The 24,420-nt window shown below is 37.5% G+C and overlaps 2 protein-coding genes across 2 annotated transcripts; both read left to right on the plus strand.

Moving 5' to 3' along the window:
* The first annotated feature begins 4,460 nt into the window (after positions 1–4,460).
* On the plus strand, positions 4,461–4,981 carry LOC101218699 (histone H4). Its single transcript, XM_004143047.3, has one exon. It carries the CDS (start codon positions 4,534–4,536, stop codon positions 4,843–4,845), a length of 312 nt encoding a protein of 103 aa, XP_004143095.1. The 5' UTR covers positions 4,461–4,533; the 3' UTR covers positions 4,846–4,981.
* An 11,977-nt stretch (positions 4,982–16,958) lies between these two features.
* LOC101218464 lies at positions 16,959–23,013 on the plus strand. Its single transcript, XM_004143046.3, is given in 2 exon segments — positions 16,959–17,363; positions 22,511–23,013. Coding segments are annotated over 2 exon segments (627 nt in total). The 5' UTR covers positions 16,959–17,054; the 3' UTR covers positions 22,829–23,013.
* Positions 23,014–24,420: the final 1,407 nt, after the last annotated feature.

The following is a 24,420-nucleotide window of genomic DNA, read 5'->3' on the forward strand; positions in this document are numbered from 1 at the left end:
CTTTGTTAAATAACAAGATTGATAAAAATATATGAATGGAAGTATGCAATCAAACTCAACCAATAAGAGTATGTAACTAAAATTAAATTAAAAAATAATTAGAAAAGAGTTAGAGAAGAAGACACCGTAATTTTACAGTGGTTCGGTTAAACTCAACCTACGTCCACTTTCCCAAGCACCTCTTGGGATTTTGATTGAAAATTTTCTTTGGACTCTTTCCACGGATTTGAGCCGAATCGATTCTTGCTCCTTTTTCGGGTTCAAGAGCAAACCCGATCCTTTCCACGGGTTAGGATCCAACCGTTACAATATGTTGAAGTTTTTAAATCATACAAAAGAAAACTCTATAAAAGAGTGAGTATACAATTTGAAGCTCACAAATTTAATCCTCACAATACAATAAGAAGCTCTCAAGAATAAGATGAAAAGAATAAAAATTGGAAGCTTTAGAGAGAATAACAATGTTGGCTTTTTGCTTGAGGATTGTAAATAATTTTCATGATCTTGTGTAAATGTTAAGTATTTAAAAAGAGAGGAAAGATAAATTCAAAATCATTTGGGTCATTAGATAGAAGTAAAAGAAAAATGAATGGTTGAGGTTTAAACTTAATTAGCCGTTAGACACAATACAAATAATAATATAATAATATGTCTTTTCAAAATACTTTGTTTAAAAAGAAATCAATAAAGCAACTTCACCATCTTTTAAACAACTAGCCGTTAGACACAAGGAAAAATAATAATATTAAATTCATTTTCTTTTTAAATTCATTTTCTTTATAAAAGCCAATAAAACATAACAAAAAGCCACATTTGTTACTCCTTCATTGCTCCAAGTGGCTTTCTCTAATTGATTCAAATTGAATGCTTGGTCGCCACGTCACCATCTCGGGTATTTTTCCGTTAACCTTCTTTTAGCAATATTTTCTTCATTTGAACTTCGATTTGGGTGATTCAAGAGGCGTTAGAATCATTTTTCCAAGCTCTACGATATGGTCTATTCAAATTAATAAAATTGTCAATAAAAAAATATCAGATTTGTTATCATCAAAACATAAATTAATTGAATAATTAAAATAAATTAATTTGAGATTAGGGTTTAGGGTTTAGGGTTCAAAGACGCATTCGTTTGGAATGGAATGAAGCTCTTCGGAAGAGACTCTAAGATAAAACTAACTTGATTAACCTCTTCGATGGGACCACCATTTACTTCAGCGATGTTGAAGTGCATCATCATGTCCAGAACATGTTCTCTAACAGAGGTCCCTTCCTTCATACGCTTAGTGTAAATGTATTTGACTGCCTCGTGTCTTAAGGACCATTCTGGTTGCCCAAACATTCCCCTTAATGAATCCATAATCTCTTTAGCCGTGGCTAAGGATTCATGTTTCTTTGCCAATACATCAGACATGCTGGCAAGAATGTAGACACGGGCTTTTTCATTAGCTTTTATCCATCGATCATATGCATCCCGACTAGTTCGGTTAGCATTAGAGGCAGGGTTTTGAGGACATTCCTCAGTTAAGACAAATCTTAAATCGTCAACCACTAGTATTGTGTTAAGATTTGATTTCCAAGCCGCATAATTATCGCCATTAAGTTTTTCGGAAGCTAAAAGTTGAACTATTGAGCTATTCATGCTGAAAAACAAACATATTCTTTTTAGGAAAAAACTATAATCATAAAAAATATCCAATCTAATTTAGCAATTACTAATAATGTACCCTTTCATTATTTGTATTTTGCAATAATATTTCAAAGGTTTAGAACAACCTTCTCCGAAGGGTAGTTGATTATTCCTCCTTTGAACCAAGACAATCTTGACTAGATGGTATCTCTAGAATAACTCTTTATTCTTTATAGCACTTAGTTATCGCTACTTTAGTCAATAATATACTAACAACTTAGTAATTCTTGTAAGTGTTACCCACCATTTTCAGATTTCATAGATTAGAATCATTTATGAAAACTAATATAAGAAATCCTATCCAGTTTTGGAGTTCGCGGTGTTCCGAATCCTATAATACAACCCTCCGAAGGGAACGTCGCTCTAGGGCAGACAAGCATGCATATTATAGAAATCTCACGGTGCGACCTAATGGAAGAGACCGTGGGATGTGCTGCCACAAATCCCTCACCCACTTACTATGAACTACTTCCCCTATTCACCTTGATTTTGATCCATGCAAACACTCTCCAAAGGGAGGCCGCTCCACGGCACAAAGCCCTGCATGGACCTCACGGTGTGAACTCTTAGGGACACTAGAGCTAAAATACATTATTTTTCTCTAGTTGAAGTGTTATAAAGAAGAAAAAAAATAGGGTAATCCAAGCTTCAAGATTTATATTTAGGCTAACTTAAACAAATCTTAAGTCTAGATAAAACATCCAAGTATAACCATTATACAGGATTTTAACCTATGATGTATAGGTGATAAACCATTTTTATTACCTCACACCTCGTTTGTACTACAAAGTGGGCCGCATCCATATTTTCTCTAAATAAGACGCCCAACCTTTATTTCATATACTATAGACTATTTAGGCTATATACTCGAACTTGATCCACGTTTATGTTTACACATAAAGTTCAAGTTTATTCAAAAAATAGCATTGGAACTTGATTTATTGGTTTTAAGATTATAATATTTAATTTCTCAATAACAACTTTATTGAACAGAATATGATTTACAAACTACGAGTTTTAGGACAAAAAATTCCAACAAATGAGAGGGTGGGGCCCCTTGTTCAAGACTTGGATTCAGTGCTTAAGAGAGCAACCTATCTACTAACCCTAAAGTAGGTAGGAGAGAATTCCATCTTGTACCCTATGTTCCAGTTATCCACTCGATCTTACCTCTGAAAAGGGAGGCTTATTGGGCCAACACTGATGAAGTGCCCTCACCTATACAGATCTAAGGATAATCTCGTGTGAACAGGAGTTCATAGTTAACTCAGGATTAAGATTAAGTTACCTAGGTCATCAATAATCGAGATAGTCAGTTTTAAACAGTAAACAATGTTATAACGTAAAAACAAGACTAATTCATGGTTTAGTCTTATGTAAACACTTTACATAGGATGCCCCCACTTTCACGTCTCTACATGAACGATTCACGATCACCTCGTTTGTACTACAAAGTGGGCCGCATCCATAGTTTCTCTAAATAAGACACTAAACCTTTATTCATATACTATAGACTATTTAGACTATATATACTCGAACTTGATCCACGTTTTATGTTTACACATAAAGTTCAAGTTTATTAAAAAAAATAGCCTTGAAACTTGATTTATTGGATTTAGGATTATAATATTTAATTTCTCAATAACAACTTTATTGAACCGAATATGATTACAAACTACGAGTTTTAGGACAAAAAATTCCAACAAGATTGTCTTTTGATTTGTACGGGTGAGAGTGGCCAAATTGCCGACTCAATAAACTTATCATTTTGGGAACACAAACATGTTTGATAATCATTCTCATTCCACGTTCTCAAAATTTAATGTGTTTTTAAAAAATAAACAAAAAATAGAGGAAACATACAAAACAAAAAATAGACATGTTTATTAAGGGGTTAGAGGCACGCATCCTCTTCACATTCATGGTTTTTGTATTTTAATATAAGAACTAAAAACCTATCCGTCCTTCGCAATATTCTTTGCACCGCTCCGTGGGTCCTATCCATTAGAGAATTTGAGATTAGGTCCATTGAATGAAGCTACTTTATTAACGGGGTGATGAGACTATCCATTAGAATGACAAAGGGAGAGATTTCAGAGAAAAAGCGAAGCAAGGAATCCATAAAAAATAGAAGTTGAGAGAAGAAGCTCTGATTATTTCTTTCGAATCTTGGATCTCTACCCTCGATCCAGTTATGATAAGAAAAAAAGTCTCCTCTTTAATTTTGAACAATTAAATTACAATATATATTAAATAATATTTTTTTATTATTAAATTATGTATATAGTAGAGTGGCTACGTCCTTTTCAAAGTTTCAAGATTTTGAGTTCATCCTTGATAAACTAAAACATATTTTGTTGTATATGATAATATTTTGAATATAGTTGAACTGTTTTTATATATATGTTAATGAGTAAGATCGAAATGCCAATCAAATTTGTGAGTATGAGTATAATACATTTTTTGTTATGAAATTTGGAATGAGTGTCTAATTAATATTGAAGGTTTTAGTTAGTTAGTTGTAAGGAAAATTGTAAATGGGCAGCAAATTTGGAATTCCCGCTGCCCGACTCACAAATTTATCTTTGCCCGCCAAATAATTGAATTAAAGCGCATTTTCAAACCTCGATCCGAAAAGGCTTCACGCGGATCGTCCTTATCAACCGTCGATTAGATCGATAATCCAACGGATAAGGTGCTTCGTTTCCGAACTCCAAATCCGACTGGAATTCGGAGTTCTGTATCATCACATTCATAAATACCCCAAACCACTAAATTAGGGCATTAACTCAGAAAAATTCCCAATCAATCGATTCATTCTTCATCCCTTCAAGTCAATCAAGGAAATGTCTGGCCGTGGAAAGGGAGGAAAGGGGTTGGGGAAGGGAGGAGCAAAGCGTCACCGGAAGGTTTTGAGAGATAACATTCAGGGCATTACCAAGCCTGCCATTCGCCGTTTGGCTCGTAGAGGTGGTGTGAAGCGTATCAGTGGATTGATCTATGAAGAAACCAGAGGGGTTTTGAAGATTTTCCTTGAGAATGTTATTCGTGATGCTGTTACTTACACTGAGCATGCAAGGAGGAAGACGGTGACTGCTATGGATGTTGTTTATGCCTTGAAAAGGCAGGGAAGGACTTTGTATGGTTTTGGAGGTTAGGTTATGGTTTTGGTCTAGATAATATTTGTATAGGTTGTTTCTTTTCTGCTGGGTTTCTTTGTTTCTGCAAGTTCTTTTCTTATTGTTCTGGCAAAATGATAATGGTTCATTATCCAATTGTGCTTTTGCGTTACTACCTGTCTCTCGTACCATTTCTCTCCCTCTTCTTCCGAATTTGAATCAACAAGAACTCAACAGTTGACGAACTTAAGGTTATATACAGTTGAATGAAGTTTGAATTTCTTAAACATTTGGTATGGGATTTAAACAACGTTTAACTTGGATCTCCCGTTCCAATATTTAGGCACGCTTATTGTGAATTCAAGAATTTTTGTATTACTGATTTTCTAAATAATCAGCAATCCAATTTGTTGAACAAGTTCTGGCAGTTATCTTGCTTAAATAATTATGCCGAAGAATTGCAATCTTGGAAGTTGAAAGATCTGTGATGTAAAAAATGGTATGATGTTCCACTATTCATGGATGAATGAATCCAATTAAACTTGGACGACTTTGAACATTTTGCTGGGTGCATGTGAAAGGTTTATTGAAAGACTAGCATTATATTCAAATGATCGTCTCTCCTTGATATTTGAGTCTAAACAACATAACCTTAAGGAATTTCTAGTGCCACCAAAGAAAGATCTTTTGCAGAATTGTCAAGAAGAACAATCGTGAGTTTCTTGTTCTTTGCTGGCTTTTTGGATTGATATATTTCATAATGGCGTTACTTTCCTATCATTATTTTGGTACTGCATCCTAATTTCAAAGCAGTTCATTTGTATCAGGTGGTAGTTTTGTTAAGGGTTCTGCAGGTTGACAATCCTTACGATGCGTTTTAACATTGCATCTTCATGGTTTTAAGTAATCTGTTGTATTCACTGGCTACAGCAGCAACTTTTGTCTAAATGATGCCAATCCATCTTCTACTTAACTGGTGCTGTATGTTGAAGAGCAGCGTATGCATTTTCAATTTGTGCAGTAGTTCGGGGTCTTTTACAGCGTATGCCAATCCATCTTCATGCTTTTCCTAGATTGGGTTCTCAGGTACGATTCTTGAAGTTGATCTTTGTGTAGTCCGTGCATATTCTCAAATATGCCTTGGTGTTTCTTGCTGTAAGTTGATGTGCTAGAGCATTGCTAATGCTTAGAAAGTTCACAAAGTCTAGTTATCATTGAGGTTTTCAAGCTTTGCTACTTGCTTGCTATTCTACATTTATGTGGATTTAGAGGGGCACTTCCCTCGAGCAACAAAAGATATGCATACTGATCTGTGATCTCAACTTCTTGATCGACTATCAAAATATCATTTGTTAATGAGCATTTGATCTCAACTGGGTTAAGTTCTTGAATATACGGCCGTTGGTCCAACTATTTAAAGCGAGCAAAAGAATGTTGGTTAAGCTCTTCCTTGAGGAATCCCCATTTTGACGCTTGCTGCTTCACGAACAAATTCTTTTTCTGGACCACAACTGATGTTCTCTGTTTTAGTCTCATGACGTCGTATTTGCTTTTATCTCGTCTTTACTAGTCCATCGTTATACTTCTACTTCCTTTGGATGGCTTGATTGAGATCTTTGCTTTGTGCTTTTGGGATGTCATATCATATTTTCCATTATGCTTGGCAGATATGGGCAGCTTGATAGTAAGTTGATACAATAAGTATTGTCAGATCTGCAAATATTCTAGATCTATGCAAGTCCCATGAAGTATAAAATAAAACAATCTGCTTCTTAACTCAAATCTATTTGATTACCAATGCTACTTCTGCAAGTATGAGCATGATCCACAATGGTATCAGGAGACTTTTGTTGGAAATTGATAGTTTAGACTAATGGAAGGTAGAGTTTCATTTAGTTGATTAGGGCTATTAGCGTACTCAAGTGTGGCAGTGCTTACGTTACTCAAGAGTTTATACGTTCGAAGTTAGGAAGTTTGTATTTGGGGTGTAGAGTTGCAAGTTAAAGTTCTATATAGTGAAAAATATATAAAGAGGAAACTATAAAGTTTATCGATAAATGTACGATGTGTCGATGACATTTATATTTGAACACAAATTAAATGTGTAATCACTTGCACCCAAACAGTGTTGTGCAACTTGTATCTTTACTATCATAATATTTGTCGACAAACATCTTAAACTCGAATATTATGTCTTAGGGATGGCAAAGTAGCCATCTATGAAATTTGTTGGAGCCCAGTAACTCTACATGGGTGACTAAATGAATACAATATAGCCTCAAAAAGAAAAATGACAATATTTCCAATGTGATATATATGATAGGCAAAAGGTTTGTTCAAGCATTTAACTTTACAAATTTTGTTAACCATTTCGTTCGCGCTTATGTCTTCTTTGATTATTTGAGTTACTCAAATGAGATACTTAACATGAGCATTAGCTACAACACTATACAAAACAAAGATGTGAGATGTGAAACTTATTATGTATGTGAGAGTTTAAAGTGAAAGGGCTGTAGCCGTTGCTGCGGATAGGTCTTCTTTTTTCATTCTTATCGTTTTAGTCATCCATCCGTAAGCATGAGTCTGAGTCTAGAGGAAGAAGCCCCCAACGGAATGAGCAACCGCGGAGTGGGCATCGGGTATCTAAGGATGATTTCTGAACATATGAAGTAATTACCGGATCATATTTCATCGTTGCACTCCAATTCCCAAGAATATCCCTGTCTTATGGCACCTGTGAAAAGTCAATCAAAGAAGCTCATTAACTCGAATTCAAGAAGCTCAAAATTCATCTGCTAGATTGAAGACGGAGTTCATTCCTAGAAAATGCAAGGTTTTGCCTATAGGTTCAAAGAATATTGAAGCAAGAAATCATGAAAAAGAATATTGAGAGTTTACAAATTAGGCGCAAAGAATATTGCAAGGAGCGCAACGATGAAATCCATATTAAGCTAGCCGACCCCATCCTGCCTTTCTTTATGGTATTCCACCTGGCCGAAATCGGGATCATCGTCTAGCCAATCCTCGTATTTTTGCAAGGGTATCTACCCGCTCCTGGTCGCTTGCAATGGTTGTGACCTTCTTGTCTTTGAAAGGCGCACAGGCTTCCTGGGAGAACTGGAGAAGGGGGCGTCTTCTCGTCTTTGCTTACGTGTCGACACAAGTCAACTTATAGGGATTCTTTGAAAAAGTATGAAAAATAATGGCAATATTCTTTCGATAATTCTTTGATCCTCCGTCCTTAGTCGTTCTTTATATTCTAGTGGATAAAAACAAGTCCGGAGGACGGTCTCGCTCCTTTTTGACTCAGCTGGAACTGGAAGTCTAGTTGTCGACTTTCTTCCTTCTCTCTCCGGTCTCGCTCATCCCTTCTAGCCTTCGGACCTGTCTTATGCATCCTTACTCAAATTTCATTGATCCTCTCCGCCCCGTGGGAGTCTGAAATATTCTTTGAACCTCTCCGGTCGAGCAGCGGCTTTGCACCGCTCCGTGGGCCTCTTTTCTTCGCCTTCTTCGCAAATTCTTTGCGCCTTCTATATAGTACTTTGTCTTTTGTCCACTAAAAACAATGTAGATGTCCACAGGTCCGAAGGACTATCCATATTAACCCGTCTGTCCTTCGGACGGGGGATTTGAATACTATTACTTCTTATTTGACGTTAGGAGCTTTGAATTTGCGAAGCGGGGAATCGGCAGAAGCCCATAAAGAGCATTACGTACAAAGGCCTCACCAGCACATTTGGACTTTCCGCAATTAACCGAACTTTGACCCTCTCCTCTCTAGTCTCCCTTCTTCGAACCCTATTTAGGGAGTGCAATAGAGAACCTGAGATCCGATGCTTTCAATCAGTCGAAGGAGCGGCAAGCCTTTACTTTAGATTCTCTTAGTCAAGCTATGTATGAGTTCCAAGAAGTTCGTAGGGGAAAGTTAGAAAGAGATGTTGCGTATCGGGTATCATTCCGGGCAAGGAGAGAGCGGTTGAAAGAGGTGGAAGATTCTCGTTCTTCGATCTGTTCCGGCTCTTTCTTTCTTTGCTGGATCTCGCGCAAGAAAAAATGTATCTTCTACTTTCTGCCCTGCCTGCCTATCGTCTCCGAAGTCAAAATCGCATATTCCATTCCAGGTGAGGTTCTAAATGTCGAGTCATTTCATTGATCGGCTTGGGTCCTCGTATTCTTGAAATTCAAAGAATGAATAAGGAAGAGCTCTTACCGATCTTCTCGAAGAACCGACAGCTACTTCCTCTCAAGCCGATTCTTCTTCTTTTTTCATGCCGAGAAAGAGGAGAATGCTTCTTAAAGTAGTAGGCTGTCCCCTCCCGTCCGTCCTTACTGTGTGACTCTTAGACTGCCGATTGAGAGTTTGCGGTTTAAAGAAAAGAGCGGGTCGAGACTGAACCTCTGGAAAGAAGAAGGTTCTCCTCTTTATTCTGATTCAAGTTCATGCCGGAATCAGACCATCCGTAATTAACCGAAGTAGTCCTACGTCCTACGTCCGCAGGATTTATCCGTAGTCCTTCGAATGAGCAAGTAGGGGGCGGCAACTAAAGAGGTAGCGAGACTGACCGCAATTGCAGGAATAGGTTGACTTTCTTTCATTTTGGTTATGGAAAGTGCAAGTCCTTTCGTTTAGTAGAGGAGATCGATGAACACCTCGCGGTGCTTACACCTCTCGCCTATTCGAAGTGATGTTCAAAAACCTCGTCCGAGAACTTGTATAGAGAAGGATTTCCCGCGGCGCAGCGGTTCTTCCATACCAACTTAGTTGCCCGGCGCTGCTATTGGCATAACAACTATAATAGCGACACAAGACTATCCACTTGGGTTAGCAACTGCCACAGCGGCTGCCACTGACTCTTCTGAAACTGAGTGTGAGATTGCTTCTTCTCTCTCTCTCTCGGAAACTATTCAATTGAGTACACCCTATACATGTATCATAAATCTTTACTGAATGTGACATTGGATCTATCATTTTTTTTAAGACGATAAACGAGTCAATTTGTAAATGAATTATATATTTAGATACCAGATGACTCAGAATTTTGAGCGAGGGAAAGGTGCGAAGCCGCTCTCAAGAGTTCACCCGAAGGAGAGGTGCGAAAAGATGCTCGACATTCAAACTAGAAAGTGGAGTGGAACAGCGCGAGACTAACCCGCTGGGTTAGAGGAAGGTAGTTGTTGTTGGTGCAGAAATGCGAGGTTACGTACGAAGGATCGGAAGTGGCAGTTCTTCATTAAAACCGAAATCTTCATTCAAGCACTCTGGTCCCAATCCTTCCCTCAGATGAGAATGGCAGAGACTGATTACGAAAGAGATTAAGAATGTAGCAGTCAATAATCGTATTCATACCGCTCGGACACCGAAAGATAAGAGTTCGAGGTGAGAGTCCTACTCTTCCCCGATTGACTTCCGTAACCCTACTTATTTGTTCTAGTTTGAGGCGGCCGGCCAAGGAACCTATTCTAAGCGAAAGAGTCTTATCTTGATTTATTTCATAATGCTAAATGCTCCGAATCTAGTAATATGGAAATCAGGGTCAAGACGACCGTCCGAAGGTGCAAAGAATATTGCGGAAAAGAAAATCAGCTCATTAACCGATAATGAAAGAATAATTAACTCATTAACGATAATGAAAGAAGCTCAAAATGGGAATGCAAAATGTGCATCTTTGTGCTAGATTTCAGACATCTTTGCTTAATATGGGCAGTTCCATACTCTCTTTTTGACGGAGGGAAATCAATGATTTTGCTAGGTTTTGGGCCTATACGGAACGCAACTTTTCAAGTCAAATGCCTTCTTTTTCACTCTATTTTCGTTAAATATCAATCTTCAAAAAAGTCCTATTTAGAAGCAAAAAAGCCGGGAAATTGCAACTGGTCCATTAGAAAAATCTAGGTAAAAGAAATGAACATTGAGAACTTCTAGTTTGTGTTCCGGAGAAAGAGAGGTCTATTCTTTATTTCACTCCGTCTTCAATCTCCAAATCAATGAAGGAGTACAATGAAATATAATGATTCTTGAATTCGAGTTAATGAGTGAATTCTGATTTTCGTCAATATTCTTTCCAACCCCTCTGGTTAATGGTCGATAGCTGCTACCGGCTCCCGGGTTTTCTGAATAGGATGTATGGGGTGTAGCTCCTGGAAGGGAGCGGCGGATTAGCAAAGGACTGATTTATCCATATTAACTTCTTGGACTCATTCTCTACCCCCTACGTGGGCTATGGAAAGCAGTCAATGAAAAATCAAGCTCCAGATGAGTTGACTGATATCATAAAGAGCTTACTCTGGAAATTACCGCCTACCTGCCGTCTCGCTGCAAAGGGCGCGATCTACGAACAGATGAGTATAGTGAGAGAGCCACACCCATTCTATCGAAGGCGTCTTTCTCTCTTGAAACCGAGCTACTCTTGCTTCCCCGAGAATAGAGTGAATTCTTCTTTCTTAGTGTGATTTGTGACTTTCTGAATTATATAAGAAAATAGTGAACATTTAGTTAATTACTCCCGGGTTTTCATGGCAGTAGTGTATTCACTTCGCACAATGATCGGAGCGAAGTTGAAGGTAGCTGCGAACCAACTGGAATGGGGTCCGTCCTTCTTTTCCAACTGATCCTTAGTCCGATTCTTTCCTAAAGATTATCTTGCGGATCTTACTGTAAAATGAAGCTAATCCCGGTCGAGTATCTTATTCGAAATACAGTGGACTCTAAACCAGAGTCCGGAGCTCGATCCGTGGTTAATGAGATCCGAGTGCATTCCGAGTGGTTTGGACGAGTCCAAGAAGTTAATATGGATTTGAGAGTCCAAGAAATTGGAAGTTCCATAAAGGAGTCCTCCGTCCAATGGCTATTTTTTTCCCTTCTATATATTCTTTGCGCCCCTTGTTCATTGATTTCATGCGCTTCTCAACTCATATTAGATCTCGCCTCTCCCTATGTATGGTCGTCCGGTTTAGAGTCCTTCGGACGTGCTCAGTCCTTTCCATTAGTAGTTAGGAGCTTTTCATATTGCGGAAAAGAAGAAAGGAGCGCAAAGAAAGGTCCAGGGTTCGCAGTCCGCAGGATTTATCCGTAGGACTATCCATTAGAAGGAGGACTATCCATATGGAAGTAGTCCGGAGGTTTATCCGTAGGACCATCCGTAATTAACCGAAGCAGTCCGCAGGATTTATCCGTAGTCCGGAGTCCTACGTCCGCAGGATTTATCCGTAGTCCGAAGGAGTGGGTAGAAAGCCGAGCCTATCTGCACCTGCGCCTTCTTTTTCTTCTTCGCGCATCTGGTCCGAAGGACTGACCGCAGAGGTTAGCAGTCCAAGGCTATATGGAATAAATCAGTCGGAATATATGAAGAATTAATACATCTATTTCTCATAGATTATGATCTTTAAGAGAGATCTTGCCGCTACGTGGGAGTCCCATTCAGCCTTGCCACCTTTCTCTTTATCGCTTCGCACTCTTATCCAATTTGACTAAGCATACGTGGACCAGCCGAGATAATGAGATGAAGAGCTTTCTAAACGACGAGACTAAAGAGGAGATTTACTAGGGAAAATGGACAAAATGCAAGGTTTTGGGCTATGCTAGCTCTCCGCAATATTCTTTGCACCTCAATTCAACCATTATCGTGATATAATCACAGTCTAGAAAAGTCTTGGAAAAAGAAGCCAAAAATCCCGGGTTTCCGCAATGTGAGAATGTACCTACGGAATCGATCTCATTTGCTTAAGACATGAAATGAAATTCAATCACCTGGGAAAGTCACAGGAGCGGGTCGGTCGGCCTAGTTTGTGAGGAGTCCTCGGAGTAGAAGTCAACGGACGTCGTGCTCCTCCGCCTCTTCTTACAGTCGATTCGACTAATCCTCTCTTCGTGCCTAATCTGATACCTCCCTCTCCCGGGCAGCTGCTTCTCTCAATTACTGTAACTGTCCTTCGCACCTCTTCCCCAACTTGCCAGTCTCGACTTTTCCTCATTCTATTCTGATGAGAATGAAAGAGCAAGGGCACGGACCAGGCTGAGGCAAGGATCCGAGGAACTTTCCTTCATCCAGTATGAAAGCCAAAGGCCTATGAGAAGAAGAAGAAGTTCATTCCTTAGAAATATAAATGAGAGCGAAAGCGGCTCGCTCGCAATATTCTCATGTCAGTGGAAGGCAATATTCGATAATTCAGGCTGAGGCGGAGGAGGAGTTGACGGCTCGCCTTAGATAGGAAATAGGGGGAGAGGCGCAAAGAATATTGCCCATGGGCTCGACTGAGATGGACGGAGGACGAGGCGCAAAGTTCGGTTAATTACGGAAAGTCCTCCTTCGGTTAATTACGGAAAGTCCTCCTTCGGTTAATTACGGATGGTCCTACGGATAAATCCTCCGGACTGCTTCCTTCCATATGGATGGTCCTACTTCCATATGGATAGTCCTACGGATAAGAATCCTCCGGACTCCAGACTACTTCTGTTAATTACGGATGGTCCTACTTCCTTCCATATGGATGATCCTACTTCCATATGGATAGTCCTACGGATAAGAATCCTCCGGACTCCGGACGTAGGATAAATCCTGCGGACTCCGGACTGCGGACTGCGGACTCCGGACCCTGGACCTTTCTTTGATGGAGGCGCAATGAAATATGCGGCGTGAGAAGCAAGGTTTTAAGTGCAACTCAACCTACTAAAATAAAAAGAACCTAAAAAATACTGTTTTAAGTGCAAGGAATGATATTAATCTTTTACATAGTCTTTGAAAACTGGAGGCAAGGCAGACCAGTTTGCTCTTTTCAAACATTAACATGCGAAGCGAAGCATTAAAAGAAGAGATAAATAAAGAGTTAAGGAGCGCAAAGACGCAATATTCCTTGCGCCGGAGGACTATCCATATTAAGAAAGACTATTACAAACATTAGTATGGACTATTCCGTGCCTTTTTACATAGTCTCGGGAAAACGCAATGAAAGAAGAACTCCTAGGACAGGTAAAATCAATGAAGACTTCTAGTTTGAGTTTATGGTCCGGAGAAATACGGGTCTATTCTTGATTTCCCTCCAAGTTATTCAATCAAAATTCTTCTTGAATTCTCGTTAATGAGCTTCTTTCTTTGCGCCTGCGCCTGGACCAAAGGTTAATATGGATGGATAGTCCTACTTCGGTCCAGGTGCAAAGAATATTGCCTGGAACTTGAATAAGGAGCGTAGCGGAGTAGCGGAGCGGTGGGTTCGGTGGCTTCGCCCTGCTTCGCCCTTTGTTTTCCAGCCAGCGTAGCGGACACCGGACACCTTTCTTTTCTCTTTTCCAGCGTAGCGTAGCGGAGAAATCAAGCGGAAATCCTCTTTGAACCGCGGAGTGGGGATTTTCAGCCTAACGTAGCGGAGCGGTGGCTCTCCCTATTAATAGAACTTTGTCTTTGTACTTGGTCAAAATCAAGCAGAAATCTTCCTGTCCTCCGGACTATCCATTAGAAGCGCCTCTTGTCGAGTAAGAAAGGTTCGGTAAAACTCTCGGGGATTCCTTATCCAGTTTATTCCTTTCATATGAAACCGCGATACTTTTCATTGACTTCCTTCTCTTTCTTCCTTTTATTCCGTTTCGGATTCTAGAATCTTTCCCCGCGTAGTGGGCATTGACTTCTTCATTGATCTTCCCCGCTTGATTTATGTATGTTCATTGATTCCTCTTGTTTTTCTTTTCTTCTTATATCCTATTATGACTTGAAAACCACTAAATCTTTCTTCCAATTGAAGTAAATCATAAAAAACCTCGTGAACTAAGAAAAGAAAAGAATAATTCTGATTTCATCACCTTGTTTTTACGGAGGGAATATTAAGTCTAATATTCCCCCTCAAGATGGAGAGTATATATCTTTCACTCCCATCTTGCATAAATGAAGAGATAAAGTTATGGCATTAAGGGGCTTTGTGAGAGCATCAACAAGCTGATTTGAAGACCGTATAGTAGTTTGATAGTCAGTCCGGAAATTCTCTCATAAGAAAGCAATACGGTATGGTATGTCTGCTGAAAGGGGGCATGATCGGGCCCCCACGGAGGGGGAATCACTCGCGCATCCATCTTGCTCTCAGTTGTGCCGACCGAAGAAGAAAGAGTTGGTGGGGACTCATCATCAGTAAGACGAAAGGTGGAAAAACCCGTATTCAGACAAGGTTTCCACGGAATGATAATGAGATTTGACTCCGTCATAGCAAGCCTTCATCTATGGGCTAGAACCAACGGAAAGAGTCTGACTCAAAGGTTATTTTCGGAGAGGAGTTAGGCTCGACCCTGTTTAAGAGAAAGAGTCCGATCTCCTCTTGAAGCCACTTTTGTCTTTCTAAACCCCTTGAGAACAGGAAGAAAGATACAAAGAACAAACTATCGAGAAATTGAGTGATTCACTCATTTATGATATATGAAAAAGAGAGAATGAAAGAGTGAATAGTTCATTCTTTTGTTGTTTCATTCTATGTTTCATTCGTAACAGGGAATCTTTGCTTTCTTCTATTACGATAGTGCAAATTGTTCTTTATTTCAAGAATAAGTTGGATACAACCAACTGTACTTTTCTAGTTATAACTACGAAAAGGTGCATGATCCCGCGAATTACTTCTGACAAAATGAAGAAATCATATTGAAGAACCATAGCCATTTCGCGATTCATTGGTAAATCAACTTTGATTTGAAGGCCAAAATCAAATAGCGGACCGAGAAATGGTGCCCGAAGATGGCGATGGCGGATACTGATAAAGGGAACTGCGTGCGTTTAAGAACTCTTTACATTCTAGGTGAACTCCCACAACAATAACCAAAGATATGACAACAAAGATCAAGAAAAAAGAAAAACTTATTCCTAACTTCAAAATTTCAAACTCTCCACAATGTAATTTATCAAACTAGATCAAAAGTTCTAAACATGTATCATAACACAAGAATACAAAGTAAAACATAATGGTTGAGAGATAAAATTTTATGAGAAATTTCATTTAAATTCAAATCATGTTGTTCTAAAATATGGAAACTACAACTCCTTTTATACCAATTAAAAATGTTATATGAAGGACTTAACATTTAATTTTATGTCATTTCGATTATTCTAATAAATGAAAATACATAATATTTAATAATTACATAAATCATTACAAATGTGAATGAATGGATATGAATTTCTAGAATCATTAAGTGTTGATATGACTTTTTAAGAGTCTTAGGACTATGTTCTTTACCTAATTCATTAGTCAACTAACAAATTATATGAAAAAGAGATTGATTTTAGATGTCATGTGTGCTTAGTCAAAATGTCCCATTCAAATCCTAATTTAACTAATTACCACTTCTTTTTCTTAGCTTTCCCCCCCTCTTTTTCTTAAGGGAAATTATTTAGTCTATTACTATTCTATTTACTAAACTAAGATTTGCATATTCTGTAGTATATGGTTATATCTTACATCCATGCAAATGTGCATCACTATTTTCTTTACCTCAAACCTCGCGCCTACACAGGTTCACTTACACGATTCAAGTGTTAAACAATAAATCATATAAGCAACCCAACTGTACGAGGAACAATATACTTGAATGCTTAATTGAACTAAGTGCTTTATTACATTTGAGTAGACTCCACACAACATTAAATTAGTGCTTAATCTGATCAAACATCTTATGAATTTGACAAAGTAGAATACATATATTAATTAATTAAGGTATATAGTAATGAGTGAGAGATGAAAAGTGTTTGTGCAACTTGGCTTCGCTAAAAATGGAAGAAAGAAGTATCCATAAAAAAATGCTTAAATAAAAATTACACTTTATTTTTCTATTAAACGTTCTATTTTTTACTATTTTTCATATCCATACGGAAAACTGTCCTCAAATATAGAATTTTATTTTGAACTTATAAAATTGTATTTAAATTTAGGCACTTTAAATATGAAAAAGAACATTTGGGCATTTCCCGCTGCCCGGATTCAGGAATTTCACATTACCCGCTACCCGGGAAAAATGAGAAAAAGTTTAAAAAACAATTTACACTTTTTAAAGTACAATCCCTAAAGGAATCACGCGGATCGAGCTCTTGAACCGTTCATCTTTCAAAGATCTAACGGTGGAAAGAATACTGAGCTAAACTCGAAAACCAAGTTTCCAATTTGCACTTCCATAAATTAACCCAATCGTTTCTATATCTTCATCGAAATCAAAATCAAAACTCACAACCGATTTAGTTCCACATCGCTGTTCTAATATAACCACCAAATCACCGGCGACAATGTCTGGACGTGGTAAGGGCGGTAAGGGATTAGGAAAGGGAGGAGCTAAGCGTCACAGGAAGGTTTTAAGAGATAACATTCAGGGCATTACCAAGCCTGCCATTCGTCGTTTGGCTCGTAGAGGTGGTGTGAAACGTATCAGTGGATTGATCTATGAAGAAACCAGAGGTGTTTTGAAGATCTTTCTTGAGAATGTGATTCGTGATGCTGTTACCTACACTGAGCATGCAAGGAGGAAGACGGTGACTGCTATGGATGTGGTTTATGCTTTGAAAAGGCAAGGAAGGACTTTGTATGGTTTTGGAGGTTAGGTTTAGGGTTTGATTCCAAGAATGATTGTAGACCATTACGTTTGATCTTGTATTTTGTAGTCGAACTCGTTCTTATTGATTAATGTAAGTTAATTCCTCATTAGTTGGAAGTGATGGAAGCTTTACTTCATTGATGCCATGTGCTATAAGATTTTCGTTTTTTTCTCTCCAGTTTTCTTAATCTTCTTGTCTCGATAATTAACAAATTTCTTCGAGCTAACTGTTTAATTGTTTCCAATTTGAAACTTTACTATACGTTGATATCGAAAGAAAATGGCAGCCACAGTTTCTGTTTCTTTCATTTAATACATAGTATGGGGTTTGAACAATTCAACTGTCATCGCTGAATCTTTTAAATCTTTGGAAGCACTGCTTTGGTTTGAATATCTAGTTTCAACTACCACGCTCTTTGTGCATGGCTTGTGGAAGTATGTGTCATCTCAATTTGGCTTTTCATGAATATTTGTTAGACATGAATTTGTGCAAGAAGGCAGACATGAATTTGCTCTTACCTGCCACCGTTGTTAAGTTGGAAGGCTTGGATCAATGTTACCTGTTAACCTTTTTATTCCTGCAGTAGAAATTAATGCTTCAGATGTCAGCTTGAACAAGAAGGCACTTTAGTTATCTCCTTTTGCTTAGTAATATTTTCAGGTGAGAATCCATTTTGTGTTGCCCTTTACACCTCTCCCTGGATGATTTTTCATTGGTTGATTTGTTTGAAGATGACAATTTGCTGTAGCAGACTTCGTTCCATCCTGTTTTTGTCATGGAGCTTAGAATTTTGACGTTTCGTGATTGTTTTCGTTCCATTGGCTTAACTGTGCGTCCTATGATCTGTTAACACTTACTAGGTAGCATTCTGTAGTTATCGATATTTTGGACGTTCTTTATTTATTCCCTTTTTCTCTACACTGTTTATTTACCTTTGCCTATGTTATGGGAATGCTTGAAATTTTTTACTTTCCAATTTGTTTCTCTTGCTTTTACTTGTACCCAATTTTTATATCTGCCCTTATTTTGGTTCTTTCCCGCTTCTTTTCTGTTCTGTTTATTTCTAGAATTGATATTTTTGTCTACTGTATTATATCAGGGAACGAAGAATGCAATTTTTTGCTATTATTGATTGCTTTTCTTATTTATGGCTGGATCTCATTCTTATTTGATGTTTGCTTCTTTTGGTTTACAGAATGCTGAGTGTTCATTCTCCCTTTAACCGGTAACTTTACAATACCTGCATGTATGAAATCATGAAAGATGCTGATTTTGTTTCTTTCCCTTTCTTGCTTTCTATGTATATTGTTGAAAGCCTTGTGAGTATAGCTGCCTCTGTCTTTTATATGTGTAGTATGCTCATTGCTGCCAGTAACTTTCAATAACGATCATAATTCAAGATTACGTGGCTCTTGAAAGAGACTGCCTGATTTTTCCAATAGCATATTTTACCTAGAGCACTGTTTATAGCTTTACTGATTGATCGACATTTGACCCATGCTTCAAGTCCTTGATATGGAACAGAGAGATATTGTGGGTTTCTGCGATTTTGTATTCCCCTGAACCAATACAAATGAGAACCAACCGTGCGTCATTCAGTTTTTGCTACCCTGGTATATGTTAGCCTTTTATGTTAGTTATAACCTTGTGGATTGTGATGAAGTTTGAAGTTTGAACTCATTTCAACTTGATCAGAATTTCACCCCTTGATCAACCTGCTAAGCCATCCTCTTCTCTTTTTCGATGCACCCTTTGTCCAATGCTATAATCTTTTTACTCTGTTTTTCATTGGCATATTTGATCATTGTTCTCTTTCCTGTTGATCGGTCTCGGTTTATCTAGAATTGTCAGAACTCTTACCATCTCCTCAATCATGTGATTTTTTACAAATGTCCTTAAACACTATTAAGACCACATTGGATTTTTTCCACCATTCCATGTTTGACTTTAATCTCCGTACAGTTCTTCATCCTCTTCATGTGGATCCTCCAAGAGCTTTTGAATTTTTTTCTTTTGATCCCCAACCAGAGGTTAGAATTAATGGATCTTGATATCGTAGATTTTAGAATACCATGTATTTTGGATGATGTACTGATCTCCTCAACAACTTTGGTAGCCAACATAACTTATGCAATATAGAACTGTTGGAACATGTCGGTATGTTATCTATATAATGAAAGAAGACATCATTTCAAGATTCAAATCCTTTCAGGTTATCTACCCTTTATAATTTACATAAAATTCAGCTAGCATATCTGTGCATTAGTTATCCAAAATATTGATGCCGTGAATGTAGCATGTCATGTTATGCCTGTGAATGTAGCATTCAAATCCTTCCAGCATGTCTGTGCAGAAGCTTAGATAGGTTTGAAAATATTTGAACTGAGCCTGAAGGTTCCTACATCACAAACAGGATTAGAGGGAATGTAGAAATCCCACAAATATTGATCCTAGTTCATTTACGTTCTCATGCCTGTGAATTGGCAAAGCCTCCACATAGACCTACGATCTTATGAACTTCTCTGTTAGTACAGTATCTTCCCCAAGAACCTTTTAAAACATTGTTCCATCACATTTATTGTTCATATCTTGTTAGGCCTCCAGTAATACACACTTATCTCAGAAGGGAATAGTAACTGTTATATTTATGGTCTTAGGTCGGTGCGTGGGCTAATATAAAAAGTCTACTCGAGAAACTGGTCTGAGACTCACTGCAAATGAAGTAAATCCATATTATGTATCTTTTGATTTCACAGAGAACCTGATATCATTGCTTGATTTCTAGACATTCACAGGCATGAGAGGCCTGAAGTTTAAAAAATCCCACAAAATCACAATGCTTCCCTTTAACCACACAGTTAACTTCCTCAACCATATATATTCATAAAGATATATAAATGATTTATTGATATATGAAGACCCGATTTATTGATATATGAAGATATATAGATGAGTTCTTTTCTTCTGTGGTTTCTAACTAGCTTTATTGATATAAATGATTTAACACCATATATATTCATAAAGATAGTGTAGAACACACTCTTATAAACTCAAGATCCCAAAGCTTTTCAAATGCAGTAAATATTGAAATGAGAGATAACACACCAATTTATGTGAAAATCCAAGTATTGGAGAAAAATCACGATTGTTTGTTGTTATTATTTTTTAATGAATAATTCAATAGGTACAAGGGAAAATAAATATAGTATACAAATGAATTAAAAAGGAAATGATTTAGGAAATAAGGAAAACATTCTCATAATCTTTCCATAAATATTCTAGGATTCTAATAAGAAAAATATTTAGAAAATAATGAAATGATTCTAACACTTCCCTCAAGTTAGGATGTATTATCAATGAGGCCCAACTTGCTAACACAAAAGTCAAAGTTTGGTTGGAGAAGCCCCTTGGTAAGAACATTAGCAAGGGATGTACCAAATGCATATGCTCTATTGTCAAGTCTTTCTTTGATGAAATGTCGGTCAATCTTAACATGTTTAGTGCTATCATGTTGAACATGATTGTTAGTAATATTAATAGCGGCTTTATTATCACATAAAAGCTTCAATGGTGTCTTACATTCCTGATGAAGATCTCACAGGACTTTCTGAAGCCAAATTTTCTCATATATTCCCAATTCGGCCTCAGCACTGCTCCTGACCACAACACTTTACTTCTTACTCCTCCAAGTTACAAGATTGCCTAAAACAAAGGTACCATAACCAGAGCTAGACTTTCTGTCAACAACAAATCCAGTCCAATATGAGTCAGTATATACCTCAATGGTATTTCTGTCTGTTTTTCTAAATATCAGCTATTTACCAGGTGTTGATTTCAAGTATCTCAAAATTCTGTTGACAGCTTTCATGTGTTCCTCATACGGAGCATGCATAAACTGGCTGGCAACACTCATAGCAAAGGAAATATAAGGACGAGTATGAGATAAGTAAATTAATTTACCAACGAAGCGTTGGTATTGTTCTTTATCAACTGGAACTTGATCATCAAAGTTTTCCAGTTTACAATTGAATTCGATAGGAGTGTCAGTGGGACGACATCCCAACTACATGTCTCGGTTAGCAAATCAAAAATGTATTTTCTTTGAGACACGGAGATACCTTCTTTAGATCTGGCCACCTCCATTCGAAGGAAATATTTCAGATTTCTCAAATCCTTGATTTCAAATTCATCACCAATTCTCTGCTTTAGTTGACTGATTTCTGCCTTATCATCTCTAGTCAAAATAAATTCAATCCACATAAATTATTAGAATAACAATCTTTCCTGTCTTGAAAACCTTTGTAAATAAAGTATGATCAAAGCGCCCCTGACTATACTCTTGGAACTTGACAAAGGTAGTGAATCTGTCAAACTATGCTCTGTGAGACTGTTTCAGAACGTATAGGGATTTCTGGAGTTTACACATATGCCGACCAAACTGGGCTTCAAATCCAGGGGGGCTCATGTAGACTTCCTTCACAAGGTCTCCATTCAAAAAAGCATTCTTCACATATAGCTGGTATAGAGGTCAATATTTGTTCACAACAACAGATAACAGAACTCTAACATTATTCAACTTAACAACTGGAGAAAAAGTTTTTGAATAGTCAATACTATTGGTTTAAGTAAATTCCTTTGCAACTAATTTTTCATTGTGTCTGTCAAGAGTACCATCTGCTCTGTATTTGAGAGAGAACATGCATTTGCATCCCACGGTTTTGTTTTGTGTTCCTTGGGTAGAGTACAAATGTCCAAAGTATTAACTATTAAGTAAGTAAACACCCATTTGTTATTATCTTTTAAAAAATCGTTATTTTGTGTCCTCAAAGAAACAACAAATTCAAATGATTTTGGGAGTTTACGATTCCCGCTCTCTACCCGCCAAAGATATTGAAAATGAAATCAAACCGCTTTTTATTTCACTTTTCAAAAATCCTTTACCACCATCCGCTCTACTTTCACATGGATCGACCTTTTCAGCCGTCCATCAACAATAGATCCAACGGGCCTCATATTTCTACCCTCTACCAAATCACACATATATATTCTCTCTCCCCCCACCCAACTCATCATCGTCATCTCCACAACAAAATTTTCAAATTTTCCAATTGCCTTAATTCTTCTTCATCCCCGAAATCACCCATCTTCTCTGAAATATGTCTGGCCGTGGAAAGGGAGGCAAGGGATTGGGAAAGGGGGGAGCAAAGCGTCACCGTAAGGTTTTGAGAGACAACATTCAGGGCATTACGAAGCCTGCAATCCGCCGTTTGGCTCGTAGAGGTGGTGTGAAGCGTATCAGTGGATTGATCTATGAAGAAACCAGAGGGGTTTTGAAGATCTTCCTTGAGAATGTTATTCGTGATGCTGTTACTTATACTGAGCATGCAAGGAGGAAGACGGTGACTGCCATGGATGTGGTTTATGCTTTGAAAAGGCAGGGGAGAACTCTATATGGCTTTGGAGGTTAGGTTATCGTTCGATTGCAAGAATAATTGTAGACCTTGGCTGTAGATCTGGATTCTCCAAGAATGATTGTGTTTGTCCGTTCTTAATCATTTGAGACAATGAATTGAAGAAATATAATTTCTTAGTATGTCCACTATCTTCTCTTTCTGTCACAAACTACGAAATTTTATAGCGATTTTCCGAATTACAGAGTTGTTTATATTTTGAAGTATTGATCGGTCTAATGTTTTAATTGAATCTTCTACAAACTCACAGTTGATTGATTGTGTTAGTGTTTTAGGCATTTTGGATGATGTCTTCTCATTCCTAATTTTAAGGAAAGCGTAAGCGCGTCCCTTTCCTTCGCTATGACTTTTGGTATTGGGATGCCTTCATCTTGCGTATTGTTTCGTTGGGCGTCGACTTATAAAATGGACTCTTCCTTTAATTTCTACATAACAAATCATTTTCACTTCCTCTCTTGGTACTAAAACAAGGCTAGAATCATGACGCATTTTAAAAGATGTACAAACTTGAACTTTAATAGGTTTTTGTTTTGCATATTATGTTAACATTTTTCACATTTGACTTGCTCATATCAACCGATTTTTTACTAGAGAAAATCAAATTTATGAGGTCTAAACCCCCATTTGTTGTGTATTTTAATCCTTAGACCATTACAAAATATTTACTTTGATATTGTTAACTCTTCAATGAAATAGTGAGCTAATGGTTTTAATTAAAGGTATGCAAAATTTGATTAGAGTCGATCTTTCATCAAAATTGCAACTGAACCACCATAACCGTTGCAAATAAACAGAAAAATGACAAGTTGAATGGAAAAAATCTTGTGCAACGATTATGTATTGTCAACTAGTTCTAAATGATTCTATTTTCTGCCACATCGACCTACCTTGCTACCTCCCCATCGTCACTGGATCTTCCTCAACGAGTGCTTTCTCAAGTACGAGAATTACTACTCCTATAAGGAGTTCACATCTTCATCTAGGGATTATGTGAATTGCCCCTCAGAAATGAGTGAATTAATTAGGATTACGATTTGACGGAGTCTTAGAATTGCATAGTGTAGAATTATTTCACACATATCCAACGTAACAGAACAAGTCCGCCCTAAATTTGGGTTCCATTTCATGAACAGGGAGAATAGTCCCTCTTTTCATGTGGAGGTAAGATAGACAATCCGGAGTACAACCCGTATAATATTGATTGAATTAATAATATATTCATTTATTTATATTGAAAATATTTTATTATTTATTTAATATTTATGTGTAATGTTTGAAATATTACTTCTATTTAGAAACTTTGAATTTTTGAATTTATAATTTTTGGATGTGAGTATTTATCAACCTTTAACAATTAAAAAAGAAAAAAGAAATGAAAAAAAAGTTGGATTTTCAACCCAACTAACGCAAAACTAAACCAAAAATATGGCAAAACTAACCCAAAAATATGGATTGAAATAGAAATGCAACTCAACCCAACCAGATTACTCCCCTATAGGCAGCACCAAAGAGAGTTACAGATGAAGATTTCATAGACGGGGATTGTCCTAAATTCTTCCTTCCAGTTAATGTAACATCATGAAAACCAT

The sequence above is a fragment of the Cucumis sativus genome, chromosome 6, assembly GCF_000004075.3.
Source record: "Cucumis sativus cultivar 9930 chromosome 6, Cucumber_9930_V3, whole genome shotgun sequence".
Lineage (NCBI taxonomy): Eukaryota > Viridiplantae > Streptophyta > Magnoliopsida > Cucurbitales > Cucurbitaceae > Cucumis > Cucumis sativus.